The 13,856-nt window shown below is 35.3% G+C and overlaps 1 protein-coding gene across 6 annotated transcripts in view; it reads left to right on the forward strand.

Moving 5' to 3' along the window:
* Positions 1-13,856, forward strand: part of SYTL5 (synaptotagmin like 5) — a 124,853-nt gene that overhangs the window by 88,020 nt on the left and 22,977 nt on the right. For 4 of the 6 annotated variants that reach the window (XM_066357128.1, XM_066357132.1, XM_066357129.1 and 1 more), the window contains 3 exons: positions 3,201-3,333; positions 5,594-5,700; positions 11,569-11,661. In XM_066357128.1, coding sequence (XP_066213225.1) covers positions 3,201-3,333; positions 5,594-5,700; positions 11,569-11,661 — 333 coding nt within the window. Of the gene's footprint in view, positions 1-3,200; positions 3,334-5,593; positions 5,701-11,568; positions 11,662-12,270; positions 12,337-13,856 lie in introns of all 6 variants that reach the window. The other 2 variants (XM_066357134.1, XM_066357131.1) reach the window with 2 other exon arrangements.

The following is a 13,856-nucleotide window of genomic DNA, read 5'->3' on the forward strand; positions in this document are numbered from 1 at the left end:
GGCTTGCCTGGTCAAGGCACATATGGGAGTTGATGCTTCCTGCTCCTCCCCCCCTTCTCTCTTTCTGTCTCTCCTCTCTCTCTCTCCCTCTGTCTCTCCCTCTCCTCTCTAAAATGAATAAATAAAAAAAATTTAAAAAAAGAAGCAACTGTAGAGGAATAAGAGTTGAAGCCAGGAGGCCATGGCAGAGACTGAACTTCATAACAGGAACATAGAAGTGGAGGTTTTGAGTAATTAGATTCTACAAATATTTTTAAAGAAGAGCCAAGAGGCATCCAGATAGATTGAATAATAATATAGATATATTTAAACATTTGTAGTCTAAATTATACTTGGTAAGATAAAAAGCATATTTGAAATTTCTTAAATATTTATATTAAGGTCAGCAAGCAGTACTGTTCAATAGCCAGAAAAATGCATGGACAGTTGATAATTACACTCATTTCTTTAGCCGCCTAACAAGGAATGATGCTCAAAATATTTAGCATCTGGTATGGCACAGAAACTGAGCAATCAGAGCAGACACTGGTACAGGTCTGGGGCAGTATCTTGTGGGCCCTTACATGCTATGCATTAGCTGGATAATGGAGAAAAGTAGGGTTATGGAAGAGGAAGAGCTCAGGGAACAGAGGTAGACTGGGAATAGTGCTGTTTACAGCTGGTATAGAACTCCTAAATTTCAACAGCTGGACAGCAGTATAAGTGGGTAGCAGGAAACTATCAGTTCAATAACCAGTAAGTCAGTTAAGGCTGTTCTTAAAATAAGGATTATTTTCCTAAATACCATTTTATGAGGGAAAAAAGACACCCTTGTCATGTACTAATACCTTTAAAATAAATAATCTCTACATTAATATTTATTTGTTAAACAACACATAGATTTCCCCAACAGAAATTCCCTGGAACTCAGTTTACATATATTTAGGCAGTGGCCTGTGTTGATCTAACTGTTGCATTCTAACTGATCTAGTTAGTTCTTTCTGTGAGAGACAAAAAAAAAATAGTTTCTGTTGAATAAACATAAAACAGAATAGTACTTTAAGAAGCATGTTTGTTCTTTCATCATGAAGGGAAGAAGTATGCAGAATTGAGATGATGATCAAGGTAACAACTTCTCGATTTCTCCCATTTCTCAGCATCTCTTTGTTTTAATGTTCTTTTTCTGCTTTAACATGTGAGAAGTTTTTAAAATGGAAAACTCTTAAAACAAGAAAGTTTCTAATCTGTCCTCTGCTATAATGTAACTTGTTACTTTCAGGTTTCACATCCTGAATCTCCTGGGTATATATTGCATGTTAATGACTGTACAATATTTATTTTTGAGAGAGAGTGAACAGAGAGAGGGACAGATAGGGACAGACAGACAGGAAGGGAAAGAGATGAGAAGCTTCAATTCTTCATTGCGGCACCTTAGTTATTCATTGATTGTTTTCTCATATGTGCCTTGACCAGGGGGCTCCAGCAGAGCAAGTGACCCTTGCTCAAGCCAGTGACCTTGGGCTCAAACCAGCAACCTTGGGCTTCAAGCCAGCAACCTTTGGGCTCAAGCTAGCGACCATGGGGTCATGTCTATTATCCCATACTCAAGCCAGCAACCTCGCGCTCAAGTTGGTGAGCTCGTGCTCAAGCCAGCAACCTTGGGGTTTTGAACCTGGGTCCTCTGCATCCCAGTCTGACACTCTATCCATTGCGCCACCACCTGGTCAAGCAATGACTGTACAATAGTAATTGGCCAATTACTGTTAAATAATAACGATACTCCCAGAGTGCCAATTGGAAAATTTTCTGTCAACATAATTGCCACTAAAGAAGTTTTTCTTGCTTTGTTGTACGGCATTTTGAGGTGTTGTAAACTAACCTAAATTATTTTATCTGTCTGGCCTCTGTCACAATCTTTTGATAAAACTTGGTGGTCTGTCTCAACTAGTTGGGAGCTATATTCTTCTTGCTACAATCAGTATGTATTAGAAAATAATCAAAGACTAAAAACAGTCTATATTGAAGGTGAATTGATTAGACTCTAAGCAACTGAGAGCCACATCTCTTTAGAGTGAGTTTGTCAGTTTCCCTCAGTGTCTCTAAGGTATGGACTAAATAGATGGCAACAAGGAGGGAACTCTTTCCTGTAGGACTTTAAACAGCACTTTTTGGTTGTTTATGAAAAGAGGAACTGAAAAGTGACAGAAAGTGATTTGACTTTGTGTGATGGACACACAACACAATCAACAGTTCAAATGCTGCAGAGATGTTCACTTGAAACCTATGTACTCTTATTGATCAATGTCACTTTATTAAATTTAATTTCAAATAAAATTTACCATTTATGAAAAAAAGAGAAGTTTATTTTAGGTTTGATCATTATCACACCGTGGTATCATTTCCATGGACATTTAAACTTGGTTCAGTTCCTAAAAAGTTCAAAGTTAGTTTCTTAATGCTCAAGTCAAATTGGTGTGATGTAATAGCCAAGCTCCGATGGGCCCAGGCAAATTTGGAACAGTTTTTCTTTTTTATATGTTGCAACAAAAGCAAATCTAAGACTGGATTCTGCCACATACATACATATTTATTAGCAAGCTGGCACCCTCAAATCACCTATTCCTATGAATTGGAGAAATCCCCATTCTTTTTATCCTTTTGTGAACTTTGATAAGCACCCTGCATGAAAGTTTCATTCTCATACCAATGTAACCAATCATGTTCTGATCATCCAGCCTGATAAATGGAAAGGTGGCATGGTCTTCTATTGAACTGAGTTGGAGGAAGTAAGAGGTGGTTGAGGAGAGAAGTTGTTGAAAATGGGGAAAAACATAGAACCACAGTTCTAAGCTTACTCTGAGGGTACTGGTCTGAGGGTATGAAGCTTGCCAGATTGTTATACATAGTTTATGTAAGATTGGAGTTACCTCTATCATCTTTCTTGCTAACCATATAGTAGAATTCTCACTAATTTTGTGAATTAAAAATTATTTCCAAAGCCTTTTATGATAATTAACAAACCTCTTGTTATAGATTTTAGAAATTACTTATTGGATAATGAGTACTAGAGTTATATGAACTCCTGATGAGGGTCCTCTAAATATTATCAGGGTCCTCTAAGTATACACATAAATGTGGTTATACTGAAGTAAATTTCTATGGAAGGATTTTTAAATTATTGTCAGTATAAGTTTTTAGTAATTTTTTTTTTACTTTGTGAGAAGGAGCATGGTTTTGAAAATTCTTTGGATTTGGCTGCCACTGAAGTAACCTCTGAGGACCTCACAACAAATCATCGCAGAAACATTTCTGGCACACCTTCCATAGCAGTATCCGGGACCTCCCTCTCCTCAGGTGGGTATTTACAACCTGACTACTCTCTTATACAAAACAACTAAGAAATCATGTGGACTGACTCTCTTGTGTGGCATTAAATGGATGTTTCATGCTTTAAAAGAAAATTGTCCATTCTTTTTGACCCATGGTGGTCTCAGGTGATATCTTGAGCCTCTTATATTCATGTAAAATCCATTTCTTAAGTGTACATTTGCCAGGCATCACTGCTGAGTTTCAGAGCTATACCAAATGTCAATAAAAGAGTGTAGGAAATATAATTGGCTCATTTTATATGAAATATAAGGACATTTGCCCAGATTTGAAGGAAATTAACTTTGTTTTAATTAACAGCTTTATCAAATTAACTTTGTTTTAATTAACAGCTTTATCAAAACATAACTTACCTACCATAAAATTTGTTAGTTTTATTAGTTTGCATTCACTTTGATTGCTTATAGGCTTGAATTTAATTCTACCACCTTACTCTGTATCTTCCATTCACCTCATTTTAGTTCTAGGTTTTATTCTTTGTTTCTCTACTGCCTTCTTCTACAAGGATGTCTTCTCACCACATTACAGTTTTCTCTTTCCTCCTAGTTTAGTATACATACTGTTTCTATCATCTAACGAGTACCTTAGATTTGTTAAAATGCATATTTAACTTGAATTCTATTTCTAACATAAATTCTAATTTTCACCATTCTTGATTTGGTGATCAACAATGCCTTATATTTAGACAAATTAATCATGTTTTGGTTTAAGTAAGGAATTATTTGCAAACAGTATTAAGTTATTAATAACTTCTTTCATTTGTATGGTACATTCAAACATATCATTTTACTTCATCACCACACTAATCCTGTGAAGCAGGTATTCTTTATGTTGCAATTTTATTACATATGAATAAAGAAATTCCAGAGAAATTGATCATCATAATTATAACATTTATGTCTCATATGTAGAATTAAAATAATGAAAAAAATTCTCAACATGAAAAAGTTACTTGTTCCCTAATGATGACATTTGTGTAATGTGTAAATCTAGATTCTGTGTGCTGAATTTGGGAGTCTCTCCTAGCCATATAGCTCCCAAAATGTCTTTTAAATGTGTGTGGTTACTGTTGAATTTTGTTCATGACTAGAAAATTGGTTCACCGATTAAATTAAAAATTTTAAAGTAGCCTAGATGCTGACCTCCTAGAGTATATTTCTGTTACTTCTATTGAACAGCTCCTTTTTATTGATTACATACTCTGTGTCAGGCACTATGCTAAGTACTTCTGCATTATTTAATTTACCAGTTCAAACTTAAGTACTTGATTGCTCTCTTAACTCTTTCTCATTCATAAGCAACTATATCCATCTCAGCAGGGCTTTGACAGAGAACTGTTCTATCTTAGTAAGCTGTCCACGGAATTACTGAGTAGTGTAATTTTCTTTAATTTACATTTCAAAAGCAAGATATTCTTCTAAGGAAAGAATGTTCTGGTGCCTAAAGAAATAGAACTTTCAATTTACTTATAGGCATGCCCTTTTCTGTGAAATCTCTAAATTTTAAAATTAAGAATTATTATTGTTTTATTTTTTAATTTTTTTCTAAGTTTAAGGGCCCATCCTATGAGAGTTTTTCAAAATCTATGAGCAATAAAGAAGACTTATACATCTTAATATCTTAATATTAGCAGTTTATTGTAGAGCATTTAACTTCCTATGATCAAAAGAGAAATAAACACATCAGTGATGGTAATTCAGTCCAAAGGAATTTCAAAATGCTATTAATAATGGAAGCATGTAGCCCGAACAGGCGGTGGCGCAGTCGATGGAGCGTCGGACTGGGATGCAGAGGACCCAGGTTCAAGACCCTGAGGTTGCCAGCTTGAGTGCGGGGCCCATCTGGTTTGAGCAAAAAGCTCACCAGTTTGGACCCAAGGTCACTGGCTCAAGCAAGGGCTTACTCGGTCTGCTGAAGGCCCACGGTCAAGGCACATATTAGAAAGCAATCAATGAACAACTAAGGTGTCGCAACGAAAAACTGATAATTGATGCTTCTCATCTCTCTTCGTTCCTGTCTGTCTGTCCCTATCTATCCCTCTCTGACTCTCTGTCTCTGTAAAAAAAAAAATGGAAGCATGTTAGCATAAACAGCATAAAGTTCCTGAGTCTGACTGTTGCTTTCATGACACTATCTATGTCTCATGCCTGGAAAGAATTAGAATAAAGATGAAAGATTTACAATAAAAAATATGAAACCATCTTTCTTTTTATCTCCCTTCCTACAGACCAGAGTCAATCTGATTTAGATTTAAGTGAGTCATTTACAGAAGACTTAGAGGATACTATAAATTTAAGAAGCAAGTCTGTCCCTGGGGCTTTAGACAAAGACTTGGTAAGTTGGATATAGAAAAGAATCTAAGATCATGAGGAAAGAGTATGATCTTGTTCAGACCTGTTCACTTTTAAATAAGGATGAGTTGAGAGTAAAGTGAAGATATACTATGATCTCTATTCACAAGCAACATATAAAAACAACTAAGGAATGATTTTAAAAAGGTAAGAGGTGATCAAGTTAATGAGTAAAGATTATCCCTAAGAAAACACCTGTTGGGGATTTCAATTTCTGCCTGTAAACAGATTACTTAATCTAAACCTGGAAAATAAGAAATATCAACATATCCTAAAAAAAATATTACTAGATTTAATTTATGTATTTTATAAGAACTTTTAAATATCTCAAGTTACCCTCAATATATTACATTTTTAATTGAGACTAGATTACTGGAAAATTAATGTTTAAGTGAACTCATGTATAAAATGAAAAGGTTGAATTTGATTATTGGTAAAATGGCTTCTATTTCTAATATTCTGATATATTTATTTCTATAATTGCTATAATGCAATTTGAGCTCCTTGGAACAAAGATATAATACAAATATTAAATGACATTAATATAATTTTTTCCAAAACAAACCAGGAAACTTTGAGTTCTAAAACTTAATGTTATTTACTGTAGTATAAAAAATAGAGGATGTATTTTTAAAAACCCACCATCATAAAGGTAGGGGATAATAATGAGAGCAAATGGTTTCAAAGTTTACATGTATTCAACATTTAAACAACTGATTTCAATATTATTAGATAGTTCCTAATCTTAGGAAACTCTGAAAATCTTCAAATTCATAGTTTTAAGTTATTATAAACTTCATACTCACACTTGATTTTAAAAATGGTTTTAAAACTTGATAGAGAACAAACAGCTATCAGATATGAGGGCAAAAAAAGTGCAGGACTGTGGAAAAGAGTGAAGGTATTAAGCAAAAGGAAAACTTCATACACACAGACAACAGTATGGTGATTACCAGAGTAAAAGAGGGATGGGGAAAGGTAGAAGAAGGTAAGGGGGAATAAAAGGTGATGGAAGGAGAATTGGTGTGGTGAACACAAAATTCAATTTACAGACGAGATATTATAGAATTTTATACCTGAAACCTACATACTTTTATTAACAAATGTTGGTCCAATAAATTCAAGAAAAAAGTAAAAACAGGCCCTGGCCGGTTGGCTTAGTGGTAGAGCGTCGGCCTGGCGTGTAGGAATCCCAGGTTTGATTCCTGGCCAGGGCACACAGGAGAAGCGCCCATCTGCTTCTCCATCCCTCCCCCTCTCCTTCCTCTCTGTCTCTCTCTTCCCCTCCCGCAGCTGGGGCTCCATTGGAGCAAAGTTGGCCCGGGCGCTGAGGATGGCTCTGTGGCCTCTGCCTCAGGCGCTAAGAATGGCTCTGGTTGCAACAGCGCCACGCCCCAGATGGGCAGAGCATCACCCCATGATGGGCATGCCAGGTGGATCCCGGTCGGGCGCATGAGGGAGTCTGTCTGACTGCCTCCCTGTTTCCAACTTCAGAAAAATAAAAAAATAAAAAAGTAAAAACAGATAAATAAATAAAATACACATTGATTTTTAGAGATTTTTGTCTGAAAAATGTAAAATATCTAATTAATAATTTTTATTGATTATATGTTGAAAAACATTTTGAAAATTTTGGATTGAGTAAAACATATCATTAAAATTTAAAAAGCAATAAAATAGTTTAATGAAAAAACTACAAATCCCTGTCACCCCAATAAATTCAGTTACAAAAAAATTTAAACTTATTTATAAATATATAAAACTTGAAATATAATATTAAGTAAAACTTAGTGAATCAAAATATAGCAGTAAGCATAAGTGAGTTTTCTTCTAGGTATGAATGGAAGAATTAACCTATTATAAGAATATTTATTACATAATTGATATTTCAATATATTAAAAGAGGAATTTCAAAACTATTTCACTAGATGCTGAAAATTCTTCACAAAATTTTAGTCATGCATAATAAAAACACAAATTTAAATTTAATATAAACCACTAAAATATGACTGTAAAAACACTAAATATCAAAAAACCCATAATGTATATAACATTTTAAATGTTGAAATAATAAAACCACTTTCATTAAAATCAAGAACAAAACAGATTCTCACTATTACTAATCAACATTGTTGATTTTCGATTTATAGAAAATTTGGGAAGATAATACAAAGAATTCCAATATACCCCACACTCATTTCTCCTATTAATATATTAGTAAGGTATATTTGTCACAATTAATGAACTAGTGTTGTTACATTATAATTAACTAAAGTCCATATTTAATTCAGATTTCCTAAGTTTTTACCTAATGTCCCTTTTCTGTTCCAGAATGTTGTCCAAAATACTGCATTACATTTAATTTTTATATCTCTTTAAGCCCATTTTGACTGTGATAGTTTCTTAGACTTTTTTTTGTTTGGGGTTGTATTAATAGTTTTGAAGAGTTCTGGTCAGGTATTTTGTAGAGTTTTCCACTAATTTAGATTTCTGATGTTTTCTCATGATCAAGTAAAGGTTGAGTATTTTTATGAGAAAGACCACAATGGTAACATTGCATTCTCACCATATATAACCAGGCTACATACCATCAGCATAATTTATCATGTTTATATTGACCTTGATTACCTGGCAGACGTAGTGACTGTCACATTTTTTCACTGTTAAGTTATTCATTTCCCTGTTTCCTATCATAGTACTCTTTGGAAGAAAGTCACTGTGTACAACCCACACTGAAGGAGTAATGCTCTACTTTTTTGAAGATGTAATATCTACATACATTATTTAAAATTACTTTGCATGCAAGATGTATCTCTTCTTACCCATTTATTTATCAATTAATCACTTTTTTACATAAGTATGTACTCATGGATATTTATTGTATACATGAATTGTAATCTAATACTATATTTTCTTGCCCCAATTTTTCCAGCTTTGTTCATTGGGAGCTCTTTCAATTGACTCCTGTGCCCTTTGGTCAAACTCCTATCATTGCATAATTGCGGGTTGGGTTTTGTTGTTAGTTTGTTTTTTGTTTTGTTTTGTTTTGAGCATTTTCTTACTTTCTAATATCAAGTGCTCTAGCTCATCTTGTGAGCTCATCAGTAAGAAAAAGTCAGGTAAACCAATATAAAAACAAAAATAAATCTTGAAAAGTACTTCACAAAACAGGAAATTTAGTTGACCAGTGATCAGGAAAAGAGTGCTCAACTTAGTAATAAAGGAAATGAAAATTAAAATTATGAATATTAAAAATCTACTAGATTAGCAAAAATTAAAAAATATCTGGCAATAGCAACTGTTGGGAGGTAAGGATATGGAACAAAGGGGGCTCTTATACATTGCTGGTTATACTGTAAGTTGTTAGAACTACTGAAAGTTTGACATTATCTTAAAAATAATATAATTATGTGGAGATTTACATGCACTATGGCTTAGCAATTCTTCTCACTGGTATATATCCAAGTGAAACTTTTTTTTCTATGAACCATGGTACATATTCAAGAATAATAATAGAAACTTTGATGATAATAGAAAAAAATTTGGAAACAACCCAAATATTTAGCAATAGAAGGATAGATCAATAAAGTGTGAAATATTATACAATTGACTACTAAATAAAAATGAACAAATTGCAGCAACATGCAACAACTTAGATGACTCTTAAGGCTAGTATTGAGACAAAAAGGCAAAACACAAAGGAATATAAAATGTTTAATTTTATTTACATAAAGTTCAAAAACAGGCCAACAAAATCATATTGCTTAGAGATGTATGCTTAATAAAACTATAAAGAAAAGCAAGGATGTGATTACCATAAGAGTTGAGTTATTATTTTAAATAGGGGAGAAAGGGCTTATGATATGGAGAAAACACAAAGGAGGCTCCTCTTGATCACTTCATATTTTTATTATACCATACATTCATGTTTTATACACTTTTCTTTTTGCCATATTTTATAATGAAATTTTTTTTCTAAAACAAAAGCACAGAATTAAACATATAAAACTATGGTTAAAAAAAAATTCTTGTGGCCTGACCAGGCAGTGGCGCAGTGGATAAAGTGTCAACCTGGGATGTGGAGGACCCAAGTTTGAAACCCCAAGATCTCTGGCTTGAGTGCAAACTCATCTGGCTTGAGCATGGGCTCACCAGCTTGAGCCCATAGTCGCAGGCTTTAGCCCAAAGGTCGCAGGGTTGAGCCCAAAGGTGGCTGGCTTGAAGCCCAAGGTCACTGGCTTGAGCCCAAGGTTGCTGGCTTGAGCAGGGGTGACTTGCTCTGCTGGAGCCCCCACCCTGCACCCTCCTCCCAGGTCAAGGCACATATGAAAGCAATCAATGAACAACTAAGGTACTGCAATGGAGAGTTGATGCTTCTCATCTCTCTCCCTTCCTGTATGCCTGTCCCTATCTGTCCCTCTCTCTGTCACAAAACAAACAAAACCCAGTAAGTTAAAAAAAAAATTCTTGTGTATGACTACTCAGATTTGTATGTGGATAATTTTATAGGACTTTTCACATAAACATGGAGTAAGATATGGAATGTAATATGTACAGCGAGATACACAATATTAGTTTAACTTGAGGTAAGAGGAGGAAAAGGGAAAAGAGGAGAAGCAAAAAGAAAGGTGTCTAAAAGAAAAGTGATAGTATGCATGATATAATCCATTTACCTGTGTGTATATGTATTCCATACATAAAATATTAAAATGTGTTCATTAATATCTTAATGGGAAGTCTAAGTTTACTTGGTATTTATCTATGTTGCTTGAATTTTTTGCTTTAAAAATATATTGCTTAAATAATTAGAATTTTTTTTTTTTGTATTTTTCTGAAGCTAGAAACCGGGAGAGACAGTCAGACAGACTCCCGCATGCGCCCGACCAGGATCCACCCGGCACGCCCACCAGGGGCGACGCTCTGCCCACCAGGGGGCGATGCTATGCCCCTCTGGGGCGTCGCTCTGCCGCAACCAGAGCCACTCTAGCGCCGCCGCAACCAGAGCCACTCTAGCGCCTGGGGCAGAGGCCAAGGAGCCATCCCCAGCGCCAGGGCCATCTTTGCTCCAATGGAGCCTTGGCTGCGGGAGGGAAAGAGAGAGACAGAGAGGAAGGAGGGGGGGTGGAGAAGCAAATGGGCGCTTCTCCTATGTGCCCTGGCTGGGAATCGAACCCGGGTCCCCCGCATGCCAGGCCGACGCTCTACCGCTGAGCCAACTGGCCAGGGCCAATAATTAGAATTTTAAAAGCCATTTTATCATGGAGGAGAAAAAACAGAGAGAACAAAAGTAGAACCTAGAATTTTGTACAAGACTTTGGTACCTAAAATAGTGTATTCTATGACAAGAGAACCTGGACATGTTTTCTTTGATTTACTGATGTCACCTCATTAAAATTAATAAAAATTTAAAAAAATAAAATAAAATAAATTACTGCCTAAAATAGAGTATTCTACTTTGAGGGAATTTTGAGATATATTTTCCCATCTTGACAATATACACACAGAGATGCATATATACACAGACCCAACATTTTTTTTAAATTAAAAAAAAATTTATTGCCCAAAGTAAATCACCTTAGAAATCAGGGTGGTAGCAGTTGAAGACCCAGTTCTGTGTGATTCTAAATATCATGTTCTTTCAATTAAGCTTCTACTAGGAAGGAAACCCCACTCTTCTGATGATGTAATTCAGGTTGAATGAAGAGCAAAAGAGAAAAACCTAGGAATAGGGCGATTTCTAAACATTTGTAGCTGATATTTCAGGTACTTAAAAAAAGAAAGTGGTTTAGAAGTGAAAAGACTTTCTAGGAAAGCAGTAAACCAAACCACTGATATTTTCCTCCTTTCTTAGGACTCCTTGGAAGAAAATGAAGAAGGCATTGATAATTTAGTGTCTTCCAGGTTTTCTGCAAACACCCACAGCCTAAAAAGTGGCCTGTCAACAGTAAGCAGTTCTTTCTCTACCAAGCACTGGATGTTTCTTCTTTCTTTTGTTGATTTTCTGGGCATTTCTAAAGGGGATAGGAATGTTCTTGGGATAATATGTGATAGTGAGTTAAAAATCATTATAGTTTCCTGCTTGCTCTTTGCCCACAGAGTACTTTTGGTCTAATTTTGTATGGGCTTTTCCTAAGGCTCCTGATTGATTCCCTCTCTTTCCTTGGTCTTCACCCAGGTTTTAAACCCTCTTCCATCCCTAATTCAGACTTTTATCAGTTCAAGCTTATAAATTATGTCAGTTCTCTGTTGATATATTTCCATGCCACCATTCTCTCAGCTCCCTAATTGTCCCCCACACTTCTGCCAGTCATTATCCTTAAACACGTACCCAATCAGGTTTCTTTCCTACTCAAACACTGTCCATACTTTCTTGCTGCCAGAATAATACAGACCCTTCTTTAGTATTCAAGGTTTTCCTTAAGAGGTAGCCTTTAGAAGCCATTATAACTTTGTATGTATCTATGTGCCTATAAATCTTTTTTATTTCTTCTCTAATTTCTATCTGTTGCTCTAATACCCTCTTTTCTTTTAACTTTGGGCGACTTCCTTAAAGAATTCTCAAGCAGACTCTGACAGGAAGTGGACCTACCTAAACGTGCCTGATGCTGACTCAGACACTGTGAGTTCTCAGTCTTTTCTTTCTCTTCTTTCCAACCATGCTTCACAAATTTCATGGTACAGGAAATCTGATTAGGTGGGCAATTTGTTCAGCATTTATCTTTTTCTGACTTCTGTTCAATAAACCAGAGGTTCTCTTTTTAAAAGGCAAATAACCATCAAAATCCAAGTATTCCAAAAAAAGAACATTCATTAAACCTTTAGAATATGAATATCAGTCAAAAAACACATGCTCCAAAATTATTTACTATTAACAGGATACTTTTAGAATAAATATCTCTATTTTAAATCACAACATTGGCTTGGTTAAGAACATAAAGTTTGGTTAGTAGTAAAATTGCCTTAGCTACCTAAATTTCTCCCAAGCTTCAACATTTGTGGGTTCTTAAAAATTTTTACATCTAAAGGGCCTCCTGCTTACAGAGGATCTTTCTTGAATAATGGCTACAGAAGAATGTGGTAAGACACAAGTTAGTGATACAAGGAGGTAGTGTGAGGCATGGCAGAGAAGTCCTGAGACTAAATATCTGGAGATCCTGGTGTATGTCTTGGCACTGCCAACAATTTCTGTTAGCCAGAACTTTCTCATATGTAACATGAGGATGTTGGACTTATTCTTGAAGACCAACTTCAAAGCATGCTTCATGGACCAGCAACATCGTATTACCTGAGACAGAGACTCTAAAACTTTGTCAGTTCAAGGAGCCCCTAGTATCTCAGTGATACTTTCGTAACACTCCTAGACAAACAGTAATACCTGACTAGCCAATTTATTATTTAGGTCAAAAAACGTAATAAGCACTGGTATCCCGACAACTTAGTAGTCATTTGAAAAAATAATACACATAAATTGGGAGAAAAATAATATTTTTATTCTATTCTTAAATAGCCCCTAATACTTACTAATGGGGTACATGTGTCTGTTGGGCACTACATGAATTGTCAAATCTTGGAATCTGAATGGACAGTACCACTTTAATTTTTTTGTTCTACATAGATTTTTATGTAATACTCGCTTTTTGTTACAGCAGCTGCTAAACACTCAGCTTCACACAAATAGAATTTCATTGAAAAGAGTAAAATGTGATTTAATCTTGACACTGCAAACTACCATTAATAGTTTGTATTTGTCTGACAGATGTCGCTGTGTTTTTCTTAAAATTTTAAAATAGATGTGGTGCCCTTGTGAGTTAGTTGTAGTGCTGTGGGATGCCTTGACACGCAGTTTGGAAACTGTAGACCTAGTAGTTTGTTAGAAAAGCAAAATCTCGGACCCCACGTGAGATGAATATCTGGATTTTTTAAATAGATCCTCAGGTGCTTTATATGCAATTAAAGATTGAAAAGCACTGCTCAAAGCTACCTGCTATCATGACAATTCTGATGCTTTATTTTAAGAATAGGAAAAAGACAAATTAGGTCACTCACTGGCTCTCTTTAAGTTATCATTTCCAAGTACAGTCCTCCCTTGGTATCCACACTATGTGGAATCTGCAGATATGGTAGGCTGACTGTAATCAT

The sequence above is a fragment of the Saccopteryx leptura genome, chromosome X (assembly GCF_036850995.1).
Source record: "Saccopteryx leptura isolate mSacLep1 chromosome X, mSacLep1_pri_phased_curated, whole genome shotgun sequence".
Taxonomy (NCBI): Eukaryota; Metazoa; Chordata; class Mammalia; order Chiroptera; family Emballonuridae; genus Saccopteryx; species Saccopteryx leptura.